Source organism: Oryx dammah, unplaced genomic scaffold (genome assembly GCF_014754425.2).
Source record: "Oryx dammah isolate SB20612 unplaced genomic scaffold, SCBI_Odam_1.1 HiC_scaffold_12, whole genome shotgun sequence".
NCBI lineage: Eukaryota > Metazoa > Chordata > Mammalia > Artiodactyla > Bovidae > Oryx > Oryx dammah.
In genome coordinates, this window is record NW_024070196.1 from 53,134,027 (window position 1) to 53,156,171 (window position 22,145).

The 22,145-nt window shown below is 42.2% G+C and overlaps 1 protein-coding gene across 1 annotated transcript; it reads right to left on the reverse strand.

The window, feature by feature from the left end:
• Positions 1 to 1,276: 1,276 nt before the first annotated feature.
• RNF34 (ring finger protein 34) lies at positions 1,277 to 21,771 on the reverse strand. The gene is made up of 6 exons (XM_040250705.1): positions 21,636 to 21,771; positions 9,690 to 9,908; positions 6,286 to 6,693; positions 4,698 to 4,799; positions 4,239 to 4,440; positions 1,277 to 2,223 (listed from the first exon to the last, which is right to left on the reverse strand). Exons 1-6 carry the CDS (start codon positions 21,639 to 21,641, stop codon positions 2,033 to 2,035), a joined length of 1,128 nt encoding a protein of 375 aa, XP_040106639.1. The 5' UTR covers positions 21,642 to 21,771; the 3' UTR covers positions 1,277 to 2,032.
• Positions 21,772 to 22,145: the final 374 nt, after the last annotated feature.

The following is a 22,145-nucleotide window of genomic DNA, read 5'->3' on the forward strand; positions in this document are numbered from 1 at the left end:
ACTAAGCCAAGGTTGTTTGAAAATGCTACCTAAAAAGATCCACCACTAGGAGTTTTTATTCACTGCTAAAACAAGCACCTGATACTATATATAAGCCCAAGAGGAAACAGTAAATAAGCTGTTTTCAGCTGAGACTATGAGCAAACAAATCTCAACTTTCTAATTTAACTTCAGATACACCAATACCTGCTGCTTGGCTTCTATTTAGGTGTGTTTACTATCTCACCCACTAGCCTGGATTTGAAGACCCCTCCACCAAATTAGTGATTTGTGGGTAATGTTGAATTTCTGGAGTTCACTGTCTGACTAGATGTACAGATTAAGTGCACCTATAGCTTCAGCAGGGGCTGAGCTTTGGGTCTGCAAGCAAACACAAGAGATTTTGAGAGTATCCACAAAGCGTTGGTTTACATGCTTTTGACTCACTATCAGAAAACATAGAAAGGCAACTTTATTTCATAGCTAACCAAGCTTCCGGCCTTAAGCACAGCGGGAAAGACTATTTACCTCCTTTGCTGTAATTTTCAGGTCTTGTTCATTGACTTCTGGATCCTGAGCACCTGAAGGCATGTGTTACCCACTGCACAGAGTCAAAAGATCAGAAACCCACAGGACTTACCCAAGGAGTTATGTGATGTTTCCCAAAACATACCTCCTCACAAGCAGTGGAAGTGAATCCACAGTTGGTCTCAACTCAACCACCATGATCAGAATTAGATCTAAAAGAAGAGAGATTTCAGATCATTAATATCCCAAGAACCTTTTTTGCATAAGTTAGTTTCTCAGGTTTATCATCTCAGGTATTAGAGGAGTTAAGAAAAAACATCAGAGCTAGGTTCAAATTCTGAGGTGGGGGCTTATTTAAAAACTTTTTTCTTTGGCCTCACCATATGACTCACAGGACCTTAGCTCCCCAATCAGGAATTGAACCCAACCCTCGGCAATGAGAGCACAGAGTCTTAACCATTGGACCTCCAGGGAATTCCTTGTGACTTTTTAACAGACTTTAGACAAGTTTTCTCAGAGTCTGAGTTCCCCATCTGTGACATGAGGTAATATATATTTTGAGATAACCACACAGCACCTGGCACACCACCTGGTCACAGTAAACGGTGAAAATGTAGTTAAACTCACCATTAAGTCAGCAGCCAAGGGTAGATGGGGGCAACGTCTTTGAAGGTGCTCCTTGCTCTCCTAAAGGAGGTGCTGGACCCCGTGTGGACACCCATTCATGCTGTACCCAAGTGAATTAGGAACTGACCAGGAAAAGTGTCCATAAAAACATTTCTTAAAATCTAATTTTATTCCTAAAGTTCAAATTAGCTAGTGGGTAGCACTGAAAATACACTTTCACTATACAAAACAGTGTAAACAGATTACACGTTAATAAAGAATTCAACACACACACTTCTCTAATGAAGGAAGCTAGATGCAGCCCTTGCTAGAAAAAGCTGTACCTGAACAAAAATGGACATGTTTAGTCTAAGGCCCTGGCAGTTGACTATAGAATGTCAGTTGTTCCCAATGATGTTGAAATGCAGAAAGAGCAACAATGTGGAAACTTACATTCATCAAATAGTAGCATTTAAAATATATATGACTAATAAAATGAACATTCAGAGGTGCCACTGCTCAGCGTGTACCATGTCAGCCATTTGCAGACAGTGATCTCATCCAAAGAGAACAGAAGTTTCAAACATCTGAGTTAAAAATAGGACGAAGGAGAAACAAGAGAACAAGAGAAATGTCCTGCAAAGAGAGCAGTAGCTGATGCCATAAGCAGTCCACTTGAGCGAGGAGTGATCAGAGGTGTGAGGGAGCCCAGCAGAACCTGGGAAACAGCCCGTGCTCAGGCTGACGGGCATATGGCATAGACCAGTGTGGCCGCAACTCAGGATGAATCTTTCCCGTCCCCAGTTCGGAGTGAAAGTAATTTTTTAAAAATAGCTTCAGCTTTCGAACAGGAAGTTTCCAGTCCCCTTCTGTACACGGAGATGTCTAAGACCAAGCTCAGCGCGGGGGGGGGCGGGCTTCAGGACTTGAACACGTGCACAGCGCGCACCACGTACTGCCGGCAGATGGGGCATTCGCTCATGCGCTTGCCGCACTTGGTGCACGTGACCATGTGGCCGCACTCGAGCAGGACGCAGTCGATGACGGCGTCCATGCAGATCCGGCACAGGCTGTCGTCCTCCTCATCCTGCAGCTGCAGCCGCTCGCCATCTGAAAGGCAACAGAGGGCTGATGTGGCGGGCACGGCCGCGGAGGGACCCAGTGACCCCACTGTGAGCAGCAGTCCCCATTTCTCCGCACCTCGCTTCCTTCCCCTAGAAATGACAGTAAGGACGCCTCGTAGGGTTATGTGAAGAATAAATGAGAAATGCTAAGCTGAGGGCCAGGGATGATGTGCCTAGCAAATGTTAGCTATTTAATGCTATTTTATGTTGCTGTTGTTTAGCTGCTAAATCGTATCCGACTCTTCTGTGACCCCGAGGACTGTAGCCCGCCAAGTTCCTCTATCCGAGGGATTCTCCAGGCAAGAATGCTGGAGTTAGTTACCACTTCCTCCTCCAGCGGATCTTCCCGACCCAGGAATCAAACTAGTGTCTCCTGCATTGGCAGGTAGATTCTTTACCACTGGGCCACCTGGGGACCCCCGATTCTATTTTATATCTGTACATAATATAAGGTTTTTGTGATAATGATGGTTTGCTTCTGTAAATAAAAATGAAGAAACCCCAGGCTGGCTGATACAGGAGCCTCAGAGTCAGAACATGATTGGAATTTCCAGCCCAACTGTGTGGCCTTGGGAAAGTCACAGACTCCAGAGCCTCATCTCTGGAGAAGGAGCGTGAGGAAAGTTTATTAAAGCATCATACATCAAGTTCCCTGTCACTGGGGGAAGGCACCCCCTGAGTCTTGGAAGCATCTTGAAATTCATCTGTGTTTCTGGCTATGATAGTACTGTTGGGGTCTGTCTACTCAAAAGGCACCTTCTGGTTCTGTACAAGGTGTGGAATTGAGTTTAAAAAGTTCATTGCAGCCTGAGATTTGGCCACAGATTTGGACGGTGAGGTTTCCCCTTCTACAGGTCACAGAAGGACTCAATGGGAATCGTGAAGAAGGTTAGGAAAACCAAACAGGAATCCAAGCTCTAAGGGCCAGTAGTCTCCGGATTTAAGAGAAATAAACACTGCCATGTCAAGAGATTTTTGTCCTCTGAGGTCCTAGTTCTCGGCCCACACCACTACCACAAAGTGGGTAGAAAGCGTGCATGGAATAAGGTGACACGTGAGCCTCTAAAGGCTCCAGTGACTAAGATGCCTGTGTCTACTACTGTGGCATCATCTTAGAAACAGGTGTGCCAGAAGGCTTTCTGCATATTCTGGGCATAGACCTGTTTATCAACCAACGCTGTGTTATAACCAGCTTTTAAAGAAAAAAATTCAAGATGATAAAAGTTAATGATGGGGGACTTCCCTGGTGGTCTAGTGGCTAAGACTCTGAGCTCCCAGTGTGGGGGGCCCAGGTTCGATCCCTGGTCAGGGAGCTAGATCCCACATGCTACAATTAAGACCCAGAGCAGCCAAATAAATAATAAAATTAAAAAAAAAAAGTTAATGATGGGAGGACTGTTTTTGAGATTAGAACATAATATTTGTCAGTCTGAACACCACTGAATTCTTTTATCTTACCTATAAACGCTCTGTGGCCCTGACCCTTTACTAGCTGAGGATTTCTGCTCCATGCTCCATCAGTATGTAGTTTAGAAGTTCTTAACCTCAGCTTTTCATGACTTACACAGAAACCTACTAATACTGATGCTAAGAACTACTTAATATCTTGGCTTTAGGGAATTTTTTTCCCCACTGATTATCTCAATTATAGCTTTTAAATCCTAAGTACCAGCTTGCAAGACAGGTGAGTGAGAAAAGAAGACTTTTTATAGATCCAAGGAATTTCATTAGAGTTCTAACAAATTATGGAAAGAAAAAACAGACTGAACAAATGATTACCTGACTCACCAGCAATGGTGAAGCAATGGTGATCTCAAAGCCAACATTACATAATGAACCTACTGCTTAAAAGATCTATAAACAGCTTCGTGACTAATTCACACTCAATCAAAGGATAGTTTTCTCAAAAATAAACTGGACTTCATTGTGACAGAGACAGCCCAGTTTTAAAAAGCCTAAAGAAGGCTACTCTAAGGACAAAAAAAGGAAAAATAAACCTACATGACTTTTGGTTTTCTTCATTCTCTTTGTATAACCGGTTTACTTTCTCTACTAGCTCCCATTTTTCACAGCAGCCAGAATAGTTGACGAAATTCCGAGTCAGGATCTCCTTCAGCTGGCGCACACTCATCCCTTCCACGTCCTCAAGGCTTGACAGGTCAGACAGAGAAGCTCTCACTCTCTTCTTGGCGAGGCCAGGCGTCTGAAATCAGAGTGCATCCATTACCTCTGTTCCTGCAAATTCAGCAAGGAAAACAGCATACCACATTTGCCCTACGGGCATCACTGGTGCTAGAGATTCGACCCAGACCTCTCATGAGTCCTTGTTGTGTCCTATATGCTGTGCTGCATTCAGACTAGAAGCAACAACCTGTGCTAATCTAGAGGAAGTCCACGTGGGTATTTTCCCTACCAGGGTGAAGAAATGTCAGGAAAATCAAATTACACAGGCAATCTCACCCGCTCCTCCAAGTTTTCTTCATCATCGTCGTCATCATCGTCATCGTCGTCGTCATCATCGTCATCGTCTTCTGTGTTTGCTGAAGCTATTTCACTGGGCTCCTATACACATAATGGATATTAGGCCAGGACTTTTCCTAGCAATATCAACCCATATTTAATACTAGAGAAAACCCTTCTAGCCATCCTCCCTAAGAATGACCCCAACACCTGGTATACTCCACACCTTCCCAGGGTCCTGAGAGCTGCTGCCCCTCCCAAAGAGTTGGGCCCCACATGATTCTCTAAACAACCAACCTTCCATAGTTATCTCACAGGTCAAATTCCTATAAGAATGTGAATCTGTAAAAGTCTAACCAGAATATTAACTCCCCAAGGAGTTAAGGAGGGCCCATCACAGGATACCAAAGCCAATAGTGTATGAAACTGCACTGTGTCCTGATCAAAGGACCTGCACATGGCTAGTTTAACTGGAGCCTCTAAGATACAGGTAGAAACTAAAGCTCTAAGATCAGCCCTAGTCTCAGGGCTATTTGATTTCAAAGATCTCAGTCTTACTATCTCATACTTAGACATTCTAATTCCAAGCAAAGCTTTCTAGAATAATTCACTGATGGTGGATGCTAGTTCTAGTTTTTAGAAGTTCCTCAACCATCAGATATGTTTTTCTTTAGGGAGAACAGAAACCCTATTGTCAATTTCCGATTTCAAGTATTCTATCCCAGTAGTTCACAAGCACCATATTGTAATACCCAAAACCCACACCTCCTGAGTGGTGTCATATACCGCAAAGTGACACGAAGGTCAGACACATGCATCTTGTGTTTGCATTGTAATTGTGCCAGCTGCCATTTGACAAAACAATAAAATGCCCAGCTTGGGCTTATTTATGACTATTTAGAAAGCAACTAGACCACATTTCCCTCTGCTTCTAACCTCTTTCCTCAGAGGATAAAATTAAACACGGAGAGAAATGTTCAAAACAATTCTTTCAGCATTTTAGAATCATTCATATATACAAATTGGGTATTAATTACAAGCCCTTGCATGTTATTCCATCAGAATGCCCAAGGAACTCACTGGGACAACATTCTGCACTGGCATTTCTTTGAAATGAGTAAATAACCATATCATGTTGCTAATTCAGATGGCTCTTTCCCAATATCTAGATGAGCACAACTTTACCATAGCAAGACAACTGGGCATTAGGTTACCTTATAGTTTCCATGGTCATTGACACACAAATAGTAAACATTTTTACTAGTTTCAATAGTAAACACAAATAGTAAAAATGTTTACATCCTGTAAACACTTATGTGCTATGTTTCACAGCCATTATATCAACAGCTAGTATTTAACTATAGGATTTAAGGAAACTGGGATAACTAAGGTCAAGACTGACGAGCTCTTTTGAGACCCTTTGTACAGCACCTAAGTGCAGAGCTTCACACTACGGGAGCCAGCAGGCGCAGAGTTCAGCAAAGCGTGGAACCTCTGCTCAGCAAGGAGCCATCAGCCCTGAGGGCCCCACCACACTGGCCAAGAGCAGACGATGTGCCAGGCCCTTGGGGTAACTGCACCCTCGTACCTGTGCCAGCGCTCCAGATCCTAAGGTCCGGTCTCCACCCATAAGCTCTCCCTGAAACGAAGATGCGGTAGCAGACGGGGCTGTATAGTTTGAAAAAAATGAGTGTGTAAAAAAGCTAGAAGTCTGGGACCTTGAGGAATTGAGACTGCTCGTGTCCAAGTCGTCCTCAGAGCCCAGCCGACGGTGGCACAGGACCAGGTCCACCAAGTCTTCTTTCTCCCGACAGGTATCGATTGGTATGTTTCGAAGGATGAGATACTGTCGGAGATCCTTCACTTTCAGTCGCATTAACTGAGGGCGCTGAAAGGCCGTCTCTTGTAATAAGTGACAAGTGGAACATCTACGGAGATTTTCTTGTAAGACTGAACACACGGAGCAAAAATCTTTCTTGCAGTCACAACATACATGCTGAAGAGAGAGAGAGAAAAGAAGCATTTAATGAGAGCCAGACATAAGCCACTGCAAAAGCCCTAGTTTTCCTTTCATCTTCTATTAAAATTAAATTTTAGTTTTTATGAAGCCCCCTATGGTACCAGACCCATGGGCGTTTCGTGTTCTCAAAGCTGTGAAAATCAAAACAGTCATTGCTGAGGCAGTCTGGATTCACCGAAGTACAAATATAGCCCTTTTAAAAAATATATACTCTTGTGTTAATGAATTAAAACCTTTTCCACTCATGAGTGCAAACATGTAATTAGCAAAGCAGAGCTGACTTGAACCACATGGAGCAGAAAAGCACAAGCACAAACTCTCTTCCTGCTCTTTTCCTGTGGAAATTTCCTGTTTAAAGAGAAGGGGGGCTGTTCACATGTTAACCAACTATATCGAATATAAAATAAAAAATAAGTAAAGAGAAGAGGGGAAAGCCTAACACAGAGAAGAAAAGAGAGACAATTGATCTCTCAACATCAAGCCAAGCAAACAGAGGACGCCACTTTACAATATCTGTACCCTCAGTTCAGTTACTCAGTCGTGTCTGACTCTTTGCAACCCCATGAATCACAGCACGCCAGGCCTCCCTGTCCATCACCAACTCCCAGAGTTCACTCAAACTCATGTCCATCGAGTCCGTGATGCCATCCAGCCATCTCATCCTCTGTCGTCCCCTTCTCCTCCTGCCCCCAATCCCTCCCAGCATCAGGGTCTTTTCCAGTGAGTCAACTCTTCGCATGAGGTGGCCAAAGCATTGGAGTTTCAGCTTTAGCATCAGTCCTACCAATGAATACCCAGGACTGATCTCCTTTAGGATAGACTGGTTGGATCTCCTTGCAGTCCAAGGGACTCTCAAGAGTCTTCTCCAACACCATGGTTCAAAAGCATCAATTCTTTGGCACTCAGCTTTCTTCACAGTCCAACTCTCACATCCATACATGACCACTGGAAAAACCATAGCCTTGACTAGACGGACCTTTGTTGGCAAAGTAATATCTCTGCTTTTCAATATGCTATCTAGGTTGGTCATAACTTTCCTTCCAAGGAGTAAACATCTTTTAATTTCATGGCTGCAATCACCATCTGCAGTGATTTTGGAGCCCCCAAAAATAAAGTCTGACACTGTTTCCACTGTTTCCCCATCTATCTGCCATGAAGTGATGGGACCAGATGCCATGATCTTCGTTTTCTGAATGTTGAGCTTTAAGCCAACTCTTTCACTCTCCTCTTTCTCTTTCCTCAAGAGGCTTTTTACTTTTCCTCTTCACTTTCTGCCATAAGGGTGGTGTCATCTGCATATCTGAGGTTATTGATATTTCTCCCAGCAGTCTTGATTCCAGCTTGTGCTTCTTCCAGTCCAGCATTTCTCATGATGTACTATGCATAGAAGTTAAATAAGCAGGGTGGCAATATACAGCCTTGACGTACTCCTTTTCCTATTTGGAACCAGTCTGTTGTTCCATGTCCAATTCTAACTGTTGCTTCTTGACCTGCATATAGGTTTCTCAAGAGGCAGGTCAGGTGGTCTGGTATTCCCATCTCTTTCAGAATTTTCCACAGTTTATTGTGATCCACACAGTCAAAGGCTTTGGCAGAGTCAATAAAGCAGAAATAGATATTTTTCTGGAATCCTCTTGCTTTTTCCATCATCCAGAGGATGTTGGCAATTTGATCTCTGGTTCCTCTGCCTTTTCTAAAACCAGCTTGAACATCAGGAAGTTCATGGTTCATGTATTGCTGAAGCCTGGCTTGGAGAATTTTGAGCATTACTTTACTAGCGTGTGAGATGGGTGCAATTGTGCGGTAGTGTGAGCATTCTTTGGCATTGCCTTTCTTTGGGATTGGAATGAAAACTGACTTTTTCCAGTCCTGTGGCCACTGCTGAGTTTTCCAAATTTGCTGGCAGATTGAGTGCAGCACGTTCACAGCATCATCTTTCAGGATTTGAAATAGCTCAACTGGAATTCTATCACCTCCACTAGCTTTGTTCATAGTGATGCTTTCTAAGGCCCACTTGACTTCACATTCCAGGATGTCTGGCTCTAGGTGAGTGATCATACCATTGTTGATTATCTGGGTCGTGAAGCTCTTTTTTGTACAGTTCTTCTGTGTATTCTTGCCACCTCTTAATATCTTCTGCTTCTGTTAGGTCCATACCATTTCTGTCCTTTATTGAGCCCATCTTTGCATGAAATGTTCCCTTGGTATCTCTAATTTTCTTGAAGAGATCTCTAGTCTTTCCCATTCTGTTGTTTTCCTCTATTTCTTTGCATTGATCGCTGAGGAAGGCTTTCTTATCTCTCCTTGCTATTCTTTGCAGAACCTTAAATCACAATCAAAGCCATTCCATGAACAAAGCTTAAAGATACTGAGATGTGGTCATTTCCGCTTGGGGTTAGGAATACCAACCCTTGCTACCACCTTGTTCCTTAAGTATTTTAAAGGACTGAACTGATAGACTAGGAGATGACCTAGCAATATGATGGTTCTCAGAAAGAATGACTTTCTGTCCTAAAAAAAAATAACTGTTTTAGCCCGAGTGTGGTATGTTGAATCTTTAAACAATAGTCAATATTAATATACTCACTTCTTCACTTGAGTTCATATGGGTAGAGGCATATTTTTTGAAACTTGAGGTCAGAGCCATAGTAAATCATCTCTGAACAGATCGTTGACTAATTAAATCTTTTGCTTCAGAACATAAGCAGCATCAGGAAGAATCAAAGTGGATAAACAAAGTCAGAATCCAGGAGAAAGGATGGCTGAGCATCGTGAGAAATAATAGTGTCTAGTCAGAAAAACTGAGCAATGATACACAGCCCCTTCAACTTAATACTTTTCCAAATGGGAAATGGTTATTAGGACTAAGTTTTTGACATGCATAAGAAGAAATGAAGAAAGTATTCAAAATAACATACAGTTGAGAATTCTGACACATAAGTTTTTAGTATATAACATTTCATGCAACTCACCTTCTTTCTAAAGACTGAAAATGAAAGTCCACAGGCTTTGCAAACTATATTGGGCCCTTCTGCAGATGCTGGTGGGTAAGCAGAAAAATCAGAATTTGGTGTAAATCTGAATGGACCAGTGCCTCCTGCAAATCCAGATTGCTGGCCCCTGACAGCTCCAGTCCCCATGACTTCGTTCAGTAGCCCACAGCACGAAGCCCACATAGACGTAGCACCCGCCTGAAAAGGAACAAAAACAGGCATCAGTTTAAAGCTGAGTGGAACCTGGGCTCTCTGGGATTCTTAAGGAATGCTATTCTGCAGAAGCATGTTTGCCCTAAATAATTTTGAGATTGTGAGGGGGTTTTTTTGGCCACACTGCCTGGCCTGTGGGATTCTACTTCCCTGACCAAGGATTGAACTGGTATCTCCTGCAGTGGAAGCATGGAGTCTTAATTATTGGATCACCAAGGAAGTTCCATCGAGATTATCTTTTTAGCATCAAAATTTTAAGCTATTTGACAGTGGGTAATATTCTGGTATTTACAAAGAATATTTGGCTTTGGGGATACTCATGATACACTGTTAACTAAAGGAGAAAGATACAACATGAACCCAATTTCATTAAAAAAAAAAAAACCCACACATAAATGCTTAGAGATGTATGTGCATATAGCACAGAAAAAAAAAAAAAAGACAGGATAGAAGTACATGCTGTGTGATATTTGGGGTTAATGCTTCCCCCCCCACCCCGCCCCCGCCGACAAATTGTTCTTTATCTAAAATTCTAATTAAGTGTCTTGTATTCTACCTGGCAACCTTAAAGACTGGTGACTACAGATAGCACTGTTCTGTAGGCTGAAGCAGTTTTTCCTATCATTTAGCAGAAAGAATATAAATTCAAATTATTTAATTTCACTAAACTTCAGTCCTCTCATTTGTAACTGGACATAATAAACTATGGCATATGAATACTTTTTTGGTTTTTTAAAAATGACTGGGAAAACATCAAAATGCCAACTGAGGCGCTCTCTAGGTTATCATGTAGATCTCATATAATTTGTTTTCTGGAGTTTTCCCCTGCTTTCCAAATCTTTATAAAGAAAATATTAGGGACTTCCCTGGTGGTCCAGTGGTTAAGAATCTATACTGCAGTGCAGGGGACGCAGGTTTGATCCCTTGTCGGGGAACTAAGATCCCACATGACACGGGCCGACGAAGGCGGTCACAGAGTTCTCCAGAGCCTGCACGTCACAACTAGAGAGCCAGGATGCTGCAATGAACATCCCGCTTATTATAACCAGGACCAAACACAACCAAATAAATAAATATTTGTTAAAAAGAATGTATATATTAACATTAAGGAAAATTTTTACAAGCAAACAATACTGAACACAATTTTTGATAACCCGATAACCATAATGATGTTATGAGGTCTAAGGGCTATTTGCTACACCACTAAGTGGCTTGAAACTAATATGCTGCCTTTTATGTTTTCTCCCATCTCTTCCCTTTCTGTGAATCATCACTGCTATCACTATAGCTACCTCTAGCAACTTCGTTTTTTTACTGTACTCAGAAACCTGATAACCAAGCTTGTTAGAAGTGTATATAAAAATATATTTTCAGTGAGGGCTTTAGGCATTTTCCCATGCTAAAAACAAAAAGCTACAGTGTTTGGAACCAGTGAGCTCTTGCCCCTTGTCCTGACTAAGCACATTCTAGACTCTAGATAATGTGATAAGTAGTGGAATTCCAGGTAGGTGAGGTCTTACTAGTTAAAAGGGCAAACATGACAACAGTATGCTGTCCCTTCATCATCTAACTCTGTCAAACATTTACTGTTCGTCCAATGAGCTCTTAAAAAAACTTTTTTATAAACAATCTTAAAAGGCTATTTGGAATGTTAGAGAAGGATCTGGCCATTCTTGCTACTACCCAGAAGTAGTGCGTGTGTGTGCTAAGTGCTCAGCTGTGTCTGGCTCTTTGTGACCCCATGGACTGTACCCTGCCAGTCCTTGGGATTCTCCAGGCAAGAATACTGGAATGGGTTGCCGTTCCCTTCTCCAGGGGATCTTCCTGACCCAGGGATTGAACCGCCTCCTGTATTGGCAGGCGGGTTTCCACCACTAGCGCCACTTGAGAAGCCCACCAGAAGTAGTATGCTATGTTAAATACCGGGAAAAGAGAAGGTAAAGAAACATGAAACCACAATACAAGGTTCAAACAGTCTTAAGCATCAGGGTCACTGACTTAAGTGTTATATGCCTTCAAACCCTATAATTCTCAAGAAATAGTGATACCTTTAAAGTCAGGTTAAGTTATAATTAATAGTTCATCCTTTAAATAAATACATACCTCAGACCCTAGAGCCATGATTTGTTTAAACATAAAAGGATAAAAATCCAGATTTACTAACAGTCCATTTAAAGTGATTGTTTTTTTAGCAAAGGATTCACCCGCAGTGCTTTAAACAGTGAGCTCTTAAAACAACTGAGAATGTTTTCAAAATATTCAATTTGCACATAATATTTTGGGGGGAATACCTCAACTACAGAAAGTACCACTAGGAGAAACTTTTTTCATTCTAAGAGTTTAAAGAAGTATAGTTTTGAGAAGCTTTATCTTCCTGCTGACCTAGCTTCTAAATGATTAAATTGTGGTTAGCACCCTTTTAATTCCTGGGTGATATTGTCTTAACTCCAGTAAAAATTCCTCATGAACAGAACTTCTTTCTATAGTTGCATCACCATGACTAATTGATAAATAACTCTGTAAAAGGTTTTATTATGATACTTCTTTAAAAAGGCAATGTAATTAAATTTTTCCTGCTACCTAAAAAGTTCAAAATGTGTCTTGTTAAGAAAGAGTAATAAAGATGGAAAAAATTCTGACCTTGCAGGCCAAAAAAATGAATGATACTCCCTTTTTAAAAGTAGCTCTGTTGCACATTTTGTTCTTTCTGTCCCGAAACACTTTTACAATGAGAGTAAAGGAAGGATACAAATTTTCAAACCATGTTAATGAGTACAACCATTAAAATTCTAGGTTAAAAATACACACAGTTCTGATGAAGGGAATAGAAGAATTTGTTTTTGGGAAAGCAACTGAATCTCTGTGTAGACATTGGAAGGTAACAATTTCATCCAATTCCTCACGTTTCTATAAAGGGGAGAGAATTTCCTTTTTATTCCCCAGAAGGGAATATAATGGAAAGAATGCTTCTATCTTTCAGTTACTTCATTATAAAATAAAAATTATAACACAAAGCCCAAGCCAACTCCCAGAGCACTGTCCCAGGCAAAAATGTGTTGCTATAACATAATATTTGGTACAAATCAGCCAAAGACCATACCAGAGGGGAAAAAAAAGAAAAATCTGAAACACTGAAAATCTGTTTCCGCCTCCTTAGATCTGTGAACTCAATTTTGAACAAAATCTCCCAAAATGAGAATAATCTCCCAATAAGAGAATATTCCTCACATCCCGCTAAAGGGTACGTCTACCTGTGCGTACTGTCACCTTCTGACAGGAGCATTGGCGATACTCCAGCCTTTCTCAAAAAGTGCAGAAATTTGAAAGAGTGGAAGCCCAGTTACCAGTTTTATTCCAGGTACCTTTCTTTACCATCCAGCATATCTTAAAAACTTCATTTCTATTTCCCCTTTAAGACTGTGTTTTCTGGCACCCCAGTGCTTAAATGAAAGTGATCTCTCTAGTGATTCAACCTCCCCCACTTCTTTGGAGCAGGTATTTTTAATCTTGTACTACAGAGGCTGCTGTCACTGCCTCTCACTAAGGAGTTGCCTAGGCCAGTGAAACTGCCCTTAAGACAGCAGTTGGACTGGCCAGGAGAGCCGTAAAAAATACTGAGCCCCAAGATTCTGATTTAACTAGTCTGGGCATCAGAACTAAAAAAAAAAAATTCCCTATGTGGAGGGGTGGAATATGGAATTTGGGGTGGGGGAGGCTCATAAGGGAGGGGACATATATGACTGATTCGTGTTGATGTATGACAGACTACCACAGCACTGTAAAGCAATTATTCTCCAATTAAAAATTTTTTAATAAAGAGAAAAAAATCAACTATAAAAAAAAATTCCCCATGTGATGTGCACGTACAGTCGAGGTCAAATGGTTAACACCTGCTGAGTCTAGATTTCTCCTTCCTGCCTCCATCATTTCAGCTGGAGAATCACTCAGAGATTCCAAAGTGGAAGGGGCTGCGATTACTTCTGAAGCCTGTGCCTCTAGAGTTCTAGGACCAACACCTCCATCACGCGCTCCTCACAACCTTTGTATACTCCCCACCCCATGTCCCATCCCCAGGCCCCAAGTAGTGGGATATGCTTTCTGTTCTTCCTTTCCTGCCATGGTTTCCCCTAATTCTTTCAGAAAGGCTCAGCTTGAGTTTTCAACAATTTACTCTGATTTTTAAATTAGTTCCTCTCCTTTACCACACATTATTAGCCTGGAACTTAGGCTGAAATTTGATGCCGTCCTTCATTTGTTCTTTGCTTTTTGGCCCAAATTTCTTATTTTCTAACTTATTCCTCTACACCTTTTCTTGTGTGCAATCTCCAATATTGGGAGAAAGAGTGATTTCTACGTCCATCAAAAACAGCCATTGCGCAAACTATTTTTGTCATTCCTCACCTCTAAGTTGAAGGATCCACACAAAAGATGAAGCTTCCAGGCTTAGGCTCCATCTCCCTGACTTCCATTAGTATGTTTCATCTTCTAGCACTTTCCCTTAAAGTCCTAATTGCCTAAATTTCTTCTGATGTCCCCTCGGGGCACAAGGACCCTCCCTAACAACTGTTACCTTGCCATTCAGTTAATAGTACTTGAAGTGTCCTATACTAATCTTTCCCTTTCAAATCTATCCAAACTTCTGTTACTGCTTGATATTACACTTCCAGGGCTTCAGATGGTGCAGGGAAGAATCTGCCTGCCAATGCAGGAGACACAAGAGATGGGAATTCGATCCCTGGGTCGGGAAGATTCCCTGGAGGAGGAAATGGCAACCCACTCCAGTACTCTTGTCTGGAGAATCCTTGTACAGAGAAGCCTGGTGGGCTACAGTCCATGGGGTCGCAAAGAGTAGACATGACTGAGTACACAACACACACACTAACAGTCCCATTTTTCAAGTGACAGAATCTCCAAAAGCAATTAAGGAACAATTTAAGAGAGCATTTTTCTAACAACTGAGTTGAATGTGTGCTCTTGGGAAGGGGGCAGGTAGGGGAACATGAATTTATCCTCTGAGCTTTTGACTCTCTCTTACATTCCCTTGGAGCCCAGTTACCGAATCTAGGGGAGTCATAACCAAAAAGCCCTCTTTCTTGCACCCTCCCTCGAAGAGCTTTAGATACCCAACTTCATGTTCTTTCCAATTCTGTTTTCCCTATCCTCTAAGATCTTCTACCAGTTTAATTTGCCTGCTTTCTCTTATTTTGCTTTTATTTACACTCTGATCATCTTTTGATAGTAAGATTGAAGCATATTTTCCAAACTATTCCATTTTCTTCTGAATATTCTGAGCAAACACAATTTCTAGGCAGACAGTACACAAGACACAGCTCTTTGGTTTTTGGAATTGCAGTAAATTCAAGTTGTTGCTATGCCTCAGTTACAAAGAGGTGTGTCACCTAAATATAGGTCACCACCCATCTTTCAGTTGCTTACTTTGTTAAAAACAAACAAACAAAAACAAACCTACTATCCTTCCATGAAAAAAAGACAAAGTCTGGATCTCTGAAAACTAAAGCTATGATCTGGGTATATGTGACTAACAATTCTAAACCTTACTTGGGACCATGGTTGACAGCAGGACTCAACAGACTAAACCACATGAACCCAAGAGGTTAGAAGGAACAATAATCTGCAAAGATGGTGACATTTCCTCTCTTGGCCATGAATATAGTTCAAAAACAACATAGAGAATAACTGAATAAGGCAACCATCTACTTATGTCTGGCACAAAACTCCTAGCTCAGGGAATTTAGCTGTTTGCAGCTGATTTTCTAGCCATCAATGACTACTGAAAATAAATGACTTTCTTGATAAACCTAATCCCTTTCCTACACATCCTGTTAAGACTAAAATTATTTCTGAACAGATTAGCCACAGAACCAGGGCCTGCCTGGCATCAGTTAAGAACCAGATATCATATTAAAAACTTACATGACCCACAGTAAGAAATTAAGTTTTAAAGTTTCTTATCTGAACTGCCCCAGACACCTAGATCTCTTCATGTTATTCTGGTTTCCAATGCCAGCTCTTATTTTTTTTTCCCAAAGCCAGTGCACCAAGATCTTAGGGAGCCAATAACACTTTTTTTTTTTTTTGTCACTCCCATTCTAAAACTGAGTAAACAGATAAGACAAATAGAAATTTAATATTTGCTTTTTTACTGGTAACACCAATAGGAGAACATGACTTTAGCTCTGCAGCCAACTGGTCTTGATAACATGTCACCCAATAACCTACACAGCTGGCCAACAGCAGCTTACCATCCAGCTAATCAGAGTGTCATCCCAACCAAAAGAAGTGAGATCTGAGAAGGTCCCAGGAAAGTACTGAGTCAAGCATGTTTAGCTCCTTTGTTAAGATCACCAACATAGAAGTTTCTGTTTATTTTCTAGTAGCAGAAAGGCTGAAAGTGTTCCTCCTGTGTTGTTTCTTCCTAGAGAATGAAGAGGAAAGTCCCTCTCCTCCAGAGTAGTGCAGAGGAGGGGCAGGGACTGTTATTCACAAACCTCGACAACTTGCAGGAGAGTGGGACTAACAGTTTCCAGTGCTGTGACACTTATTTCCACAACAGTACCAGACCACCAATTTTATAAGCACTCTCTGGTGTTCCTCAGTCAGAGTCACAATAGAGGCTCATTCTGAATCATCATTTTAGTCAACAAAGGCAAGAGGAAATGTGTTGTTTCTCTGGGAGAGCAGTAGCCCAGTCTTCTTTCTGGCACAATGCCAGAGTTTTTGAGTGGCTCAAGGTTCAGCTGCTGCCTGTGTGTGTGTATGTTGTGTGTGTTCAGTGACTCAAGGTTCAGCTGCTGCCTGTGTGTGTGTGTGTGTTCTAATGTGTTTTTTAGAATAGCTAGGGGTTGAGGGCAGGGGAGACTTCTAAAATCCTCAACTGAGAGAATTAACGAAAAGTTTACTACAAACTTTGAATCCTCTTCTAAACTATATCAGGATGTGATCCTTTTAATGGGTCCACCAAATGTAATAGTAGCCAGGCAAACTAGAATGAGGAATAAGAAAAGCTACACTGACTTCCATGAAGACTAAATCAGGAAGCAGGGGGAGTTAATGGGTTTGAAAACAGCAAAAAACTAAGTGATCACAGGTGCTGTGCTTACTTGCTCAATCCTGTGCCACTCTTTGCAACCCCATGGGCCGTAGCCCGCCAGGCTCCTCTGTCCATGGGATTCTCCAGTCAACAATACTGGAGTGGGTTGCCATGCCCTCCTCCAGGGGATCTTCCCAACCCAGGGATCAAACCCAGCTCTCCTGCATTGCAGGCAGATTCTTTACCATCTGAGCTACCAGGGAAGCCCAAGAATACTGGAGTGGGTAGCCTATCCCTTTTCCAGGGGCATCTTCCTGACCCAGGAATCAAACCAGGGTCTCCTGCATTGCAAGTGGATTCTTTATCAGCTGAGCTACGAGGAAAGCTAAATAATCTAAATGATCATAGTCTAAATCATTTGCTTTTGACTAAACTAAGTGATCATGAAGCCACCTCCTAAGCATTGCTTGCTTTAACTCTAAATGTGGTAATAATTTACACAATTAAGGATAAACCTAAAAGTTCCCATTTCAGAAACATTAGTTTTCTTGGATACTGTAAGAAGGTATAAGGACCAGGCAGGAATTCAGTTCTTCCACTAGTGGAAGCTTCTTCAGAGAACTCAATCATCAAAAACTCTCTTTAAACTCTGAACAACCTTCAGTTTGCTGAAACTCAATGTCCTTGTGTTAACAATAAGACAAGGTGTTTCAAATCTCAGTACCCATGATACAAAAGAATAAGTTTTACAGTTTTAATTTTAATGAGGTTAAACTTCCCTACAGAACTTAAAGTAAACCAGAAGAAACTGTTAAGATAATAAGCAAAAACCTTTACCCTATTTAGAGCCACTGGAGGAACACAGTTTCTTAAAACGTCAAAGGATTTCTTACTGAAACTGGTGCTTCAACTGAAATATAATATGCCAGCAACTCTGCTACCTTAATGATCAAGTATTAGACCATATACCACAAAGGAGGAAACTCTGCATTCTAAGTTCTTTCTCTCATACCATCTAAACATTAAGCAGGCTGCAAAAACAAATGCTGGTCTTAAAAATGTAATATTTTTATGCAAGACATTTGACCAAATTGACTGATTTTTACAATAACGTGTTCTGGAGATCATAAATGTTGTCTTCTTTCTGTTTGGGTTTTCTTTTTTTAAACAGTATACTTAACCCTTAGCACCACTCCCCCACCTTTCAGGGAAAAGAGGAGGAAAAAAAGAAACTACATTAAACAGATTACTTTCTTCTTGATGTCTCATTTGAATTTGGAACAATGAACATTATTAGTACAATTAAGGGGGAAATCAATATAAATACGGAAAAACAGGAAGGAGAATTAAATCAAACTAACATAAGACACACACGAGCAAAGCAATGCTCAAAATGCTCCAAGCTAGGCTTCAACAGTATGTGAACAGAGAACTTCCAGATGTTCAAGCTGGATTTAGAAAAAGCAGAGGAAGCAGAGATCAAATTGCCAACATCTGTTGGATCATACAAAAAGCAAGAGAATTCCAGAAAAACATCTACTTCTGCTTCACTGGACTAAGCCAAAGCCTTTGACTGTGTGGGTCACAAGAAACTATGGAAAATTCTTAAAGAGATGGGAATACCAGAACACCTTCCCTGCCTCCTGAGAAATCTGTATGCAGGTCAAGAAGCAACAATTAGAACCAGAAATGAAAGAACGGACTGGTTCCAAACTGGGAAAGGAGTATGTCAAGGCTGTATACTGTCACCTTGCTTATTTAACTTATATGCAGAGTATATCATGAGAAATGCCAGGCTGGATGAAGCATAAGCTGAAATCAAGATTGCAGGGAAAAACATCAGTAACCTCAGATATGCAGATGACACCTCCCTTATGACAGAAAGCAAAGAGGAACTAAAGAGCCTCTTGATGAAAGTGAAAGAGTAGAGTGAAAAGCCAGTTTAAAACTCAACAGTCAAAAAACTAAGATCATGGCATCTGGGCCCATCACTTCATGGCATATAGATGGGGAAACAACGGAAACAGTGACAGACTTCATTTTTTTGGGCTCCAAAATCACTGCAGATGGTGACTGCAGCCATGAAATTAAAAGACGCTTGCTCCTTGGAAGAAAAGCTATGACCAACCTAGACAGCGTATTAAAAAGCAGAGACATTACTTTGCTGACAAAGGTCCGTCTAGTCAAAGCTATGGTTTTTCCAGTAGTCATGTATGGATTTGAGAGTTGGACCATAAAGCTGAGCACTGAAGAACTGATGCTTTTGAACTACGGTGTTGGAGAAGACTCTTGAAAGTCCCTTGGGCATCAAGGAGATCAAACCAGTCAACCCTAAAGGAAATCAGTCCTTAACAGTCATTGGAAGGATTGATGCTGAAGCTCCAATACTTTGGTCACCTGATGAAAAGACCCTGTTGCTGGGAAAGACTGAAGGCAGGAGAAGGGGATGACAGAGGATAAGATGGTTGGATAGCATCACCAACTCAATGGACATGAGTTTGAGCAAGCTCTGGGAGTTGGTGATGGACAAGGAAGCCTGGTGTGCTGCAGCCCATGGGGTTGCAAAAAGACACAACTGAGCAACTGAACTGAACATACGACACTAATTTGTATTTTCTTAAAATCCCTTATAGGAAGTTAATTAGATACTACTCAAAGGTAAAACAGTTACTTGAATCTTTGAGACATAAACCTATTTCAAAACATTTTCTAGACTCCCCCCCAAAAAATTAAAGAAAGTAAATACCCATTTTATACATATACTAAAACCAGCTCCTATTCCTGGGTCTGTGTGAAGATGTATTTATCTGATTGCTTGACTTTTAAATTAATTTTAATTCCAGTGAAAGAAGTACTTGCTTTGATGAACATTCATATGTTAGAATTTCATGACATCAGGAATCAATGATCCTGCCCAGAAATCTATAGATGACACCACATAATTAATCCTAGTGAAAAACAAAGTTAATAAACAGCTCAAATCCTAAATTTTATGAATCCAGTTTTCACAGAAATTTAAATGGAAAACAGAATCTTCATAATTGTCTTGTTCAGACTGGTCTATCAGGTTTGTACTTTGTTTCACAAATGTCTTTTTACATTTTCAAATCCCATCCAATTCGGTTTTTAAAACTCAGAAAGCAGCATCTTCCACCTAAATTCAAAAATACTCCTGAAAAGATTTCAACACTGGACTTGCCTTGCATTCTCTCCTTTGACACCTTGTTTCTTGGTAGGTCACAAATTTAATACTAATAAAGATACTAACATTCTTTGAGGAGTTACGTATAAAGATTCCTGCTTTGTTTTTGGATCTTATTAATAAAACAGCAAGATGATGGTTTTCAGCAAAGAAAGCTAGTTTTAGATATCTTAATTAGGTAAATTCAAAGTTGAAACATTTCATGGCTGAACTGGGAAGTTAAAATAAGCTCTTTGAATATACTCATACTTAACATCCAGTTCAGAAGTTACCTATTCCAAAAATCTTCCTTGCTTCCTATAGCCAGAAAAAATGCTTTCTTGCTCCTGAGGGTTTTGCATTTTTGATACCTTACATCAAATTCTCCCTCAGAATGTGGTCTCTTGAGAACGTCTCTTCTCTTTTGGTTGGCAAACTCCCAAAGGATGAGATTGTATTGTGAATTACTTCTATGCATGAAATATCCCTCTTAGCTAACATATGGGAAATGCTCAACAAAATATTTCCTTGGGGCTTTGTGAAAGAGTTTCAAGCTAGCGGTTCACTCTGTTATTTTTCTTAACCCACTGTCAATCACACCTCTTCACAGAACTTAAAAAAATCATCTAAGTCTGAAAGAGTATCACCTTATGACTCATCCCACTTGGTTTGAATCAATACTTGAATTGATTGTTGTACCCAGAGTTCTTCAGAATTCTCAGCGATAGAGTTGAGAGAATCAGTTCCGAAAAGTGGGCCAGAATCTCCCCGCCTTCCCCTAAACTTCTCACTCAGTGATGCTCCCACGCTCTCACACCCACCTTGAAGACTCAAGCTGTCAAATTACTTGCTGCGTACCTAGCGGCGACGGAGACACATTGGGTTTGACAGCGCTCTAGGTCACGGCCCCAGTGTTAAGCCTGTAAACAGATCCTTCAGGCTGGGATCCCCGCCCTGAGGTATTTCTAACAGGGAGCCTAGCCCGAGCCTTCACGACTCTCCGCACCACTCCTTTTCCCTTCGTCCAGTAGTTGCCGTCCTGCGACAGTCCCGTGGTGCTCCCGACATGTGGGTTAGTTCAAGGACTCGGGACGGGAGAGGGCACGCTGTAGGCAAAGGCACAGAGGGGGAGGTAAGCACCGGGGGGTCTGCCTCCGGCCCCCAAGGACGCGGACAGGGCCCGGCGCCGAGAGGGGCCCACCAAGCATGAGGGCGGGGGGCGCCCGGCCTCTCCCCCGGCCTCGGCCTCGCTGTCCGAAGCGCTGTGGTAATTGGGAACGGCCGACAGCCCAGGACACCCACTTGGGGGTCAGGGCCCCAGACGCCGGTCGGGGTCCCCCCCTCCCCGCCGCCCCAGCTCTCCGCGGAGCTCTCCGTGGTGCCGGCGGGGTAACAGCTGAGGCGAAAAAGAAGACGCTTCACGCGCCCTGGCCAAATAGAAGAGACGAGGAGGGACTGCCCGGCCCCACCGGCCCCTCACCTTCATGGCCGCGACCGCCGCGTCTGGGTCGGCTCTGCCAGGGAACTCAGCACCATAGCAGCTTCTAGCACAACCGCCCTCCTTCCTTCTGGGCGGCGATTACGGGGCCTTTCTGGGCGACCCAGCGTCCAGACGTAAGGGGCGTGGTCACGCCCGCTGCGCGCCCCGAGTGGCGGCCGAGTCGGCCAATCCGAAGCCGACACTCCGGAGGCCGGTTCCCCAAAGCCAATAAAGGGGCGGGAATGGGGCGGGGCCTCTAGCTCCGCCTGGTAGACTAAGGAAGAATCCATTCCGCCGCAGGCGGAGATGGGCGGGTGTGGGGGGTGCCGGTAGGTACACTCCCAGAGGTTTTCTTCACTGGGTCGCTGAAATCGGAGTCAGCATCGCCTGAAGAATCTGTGGAGCAGAGATTTGGGTTTAAGGCCGGGTGGTCAAGTTCTCTGGGAGGTGAGGGCGGTAAGGGGCGTGGTAAATTTGAAAAAGCCGGTTTGGTTGGAAGGTTTTTGTTAT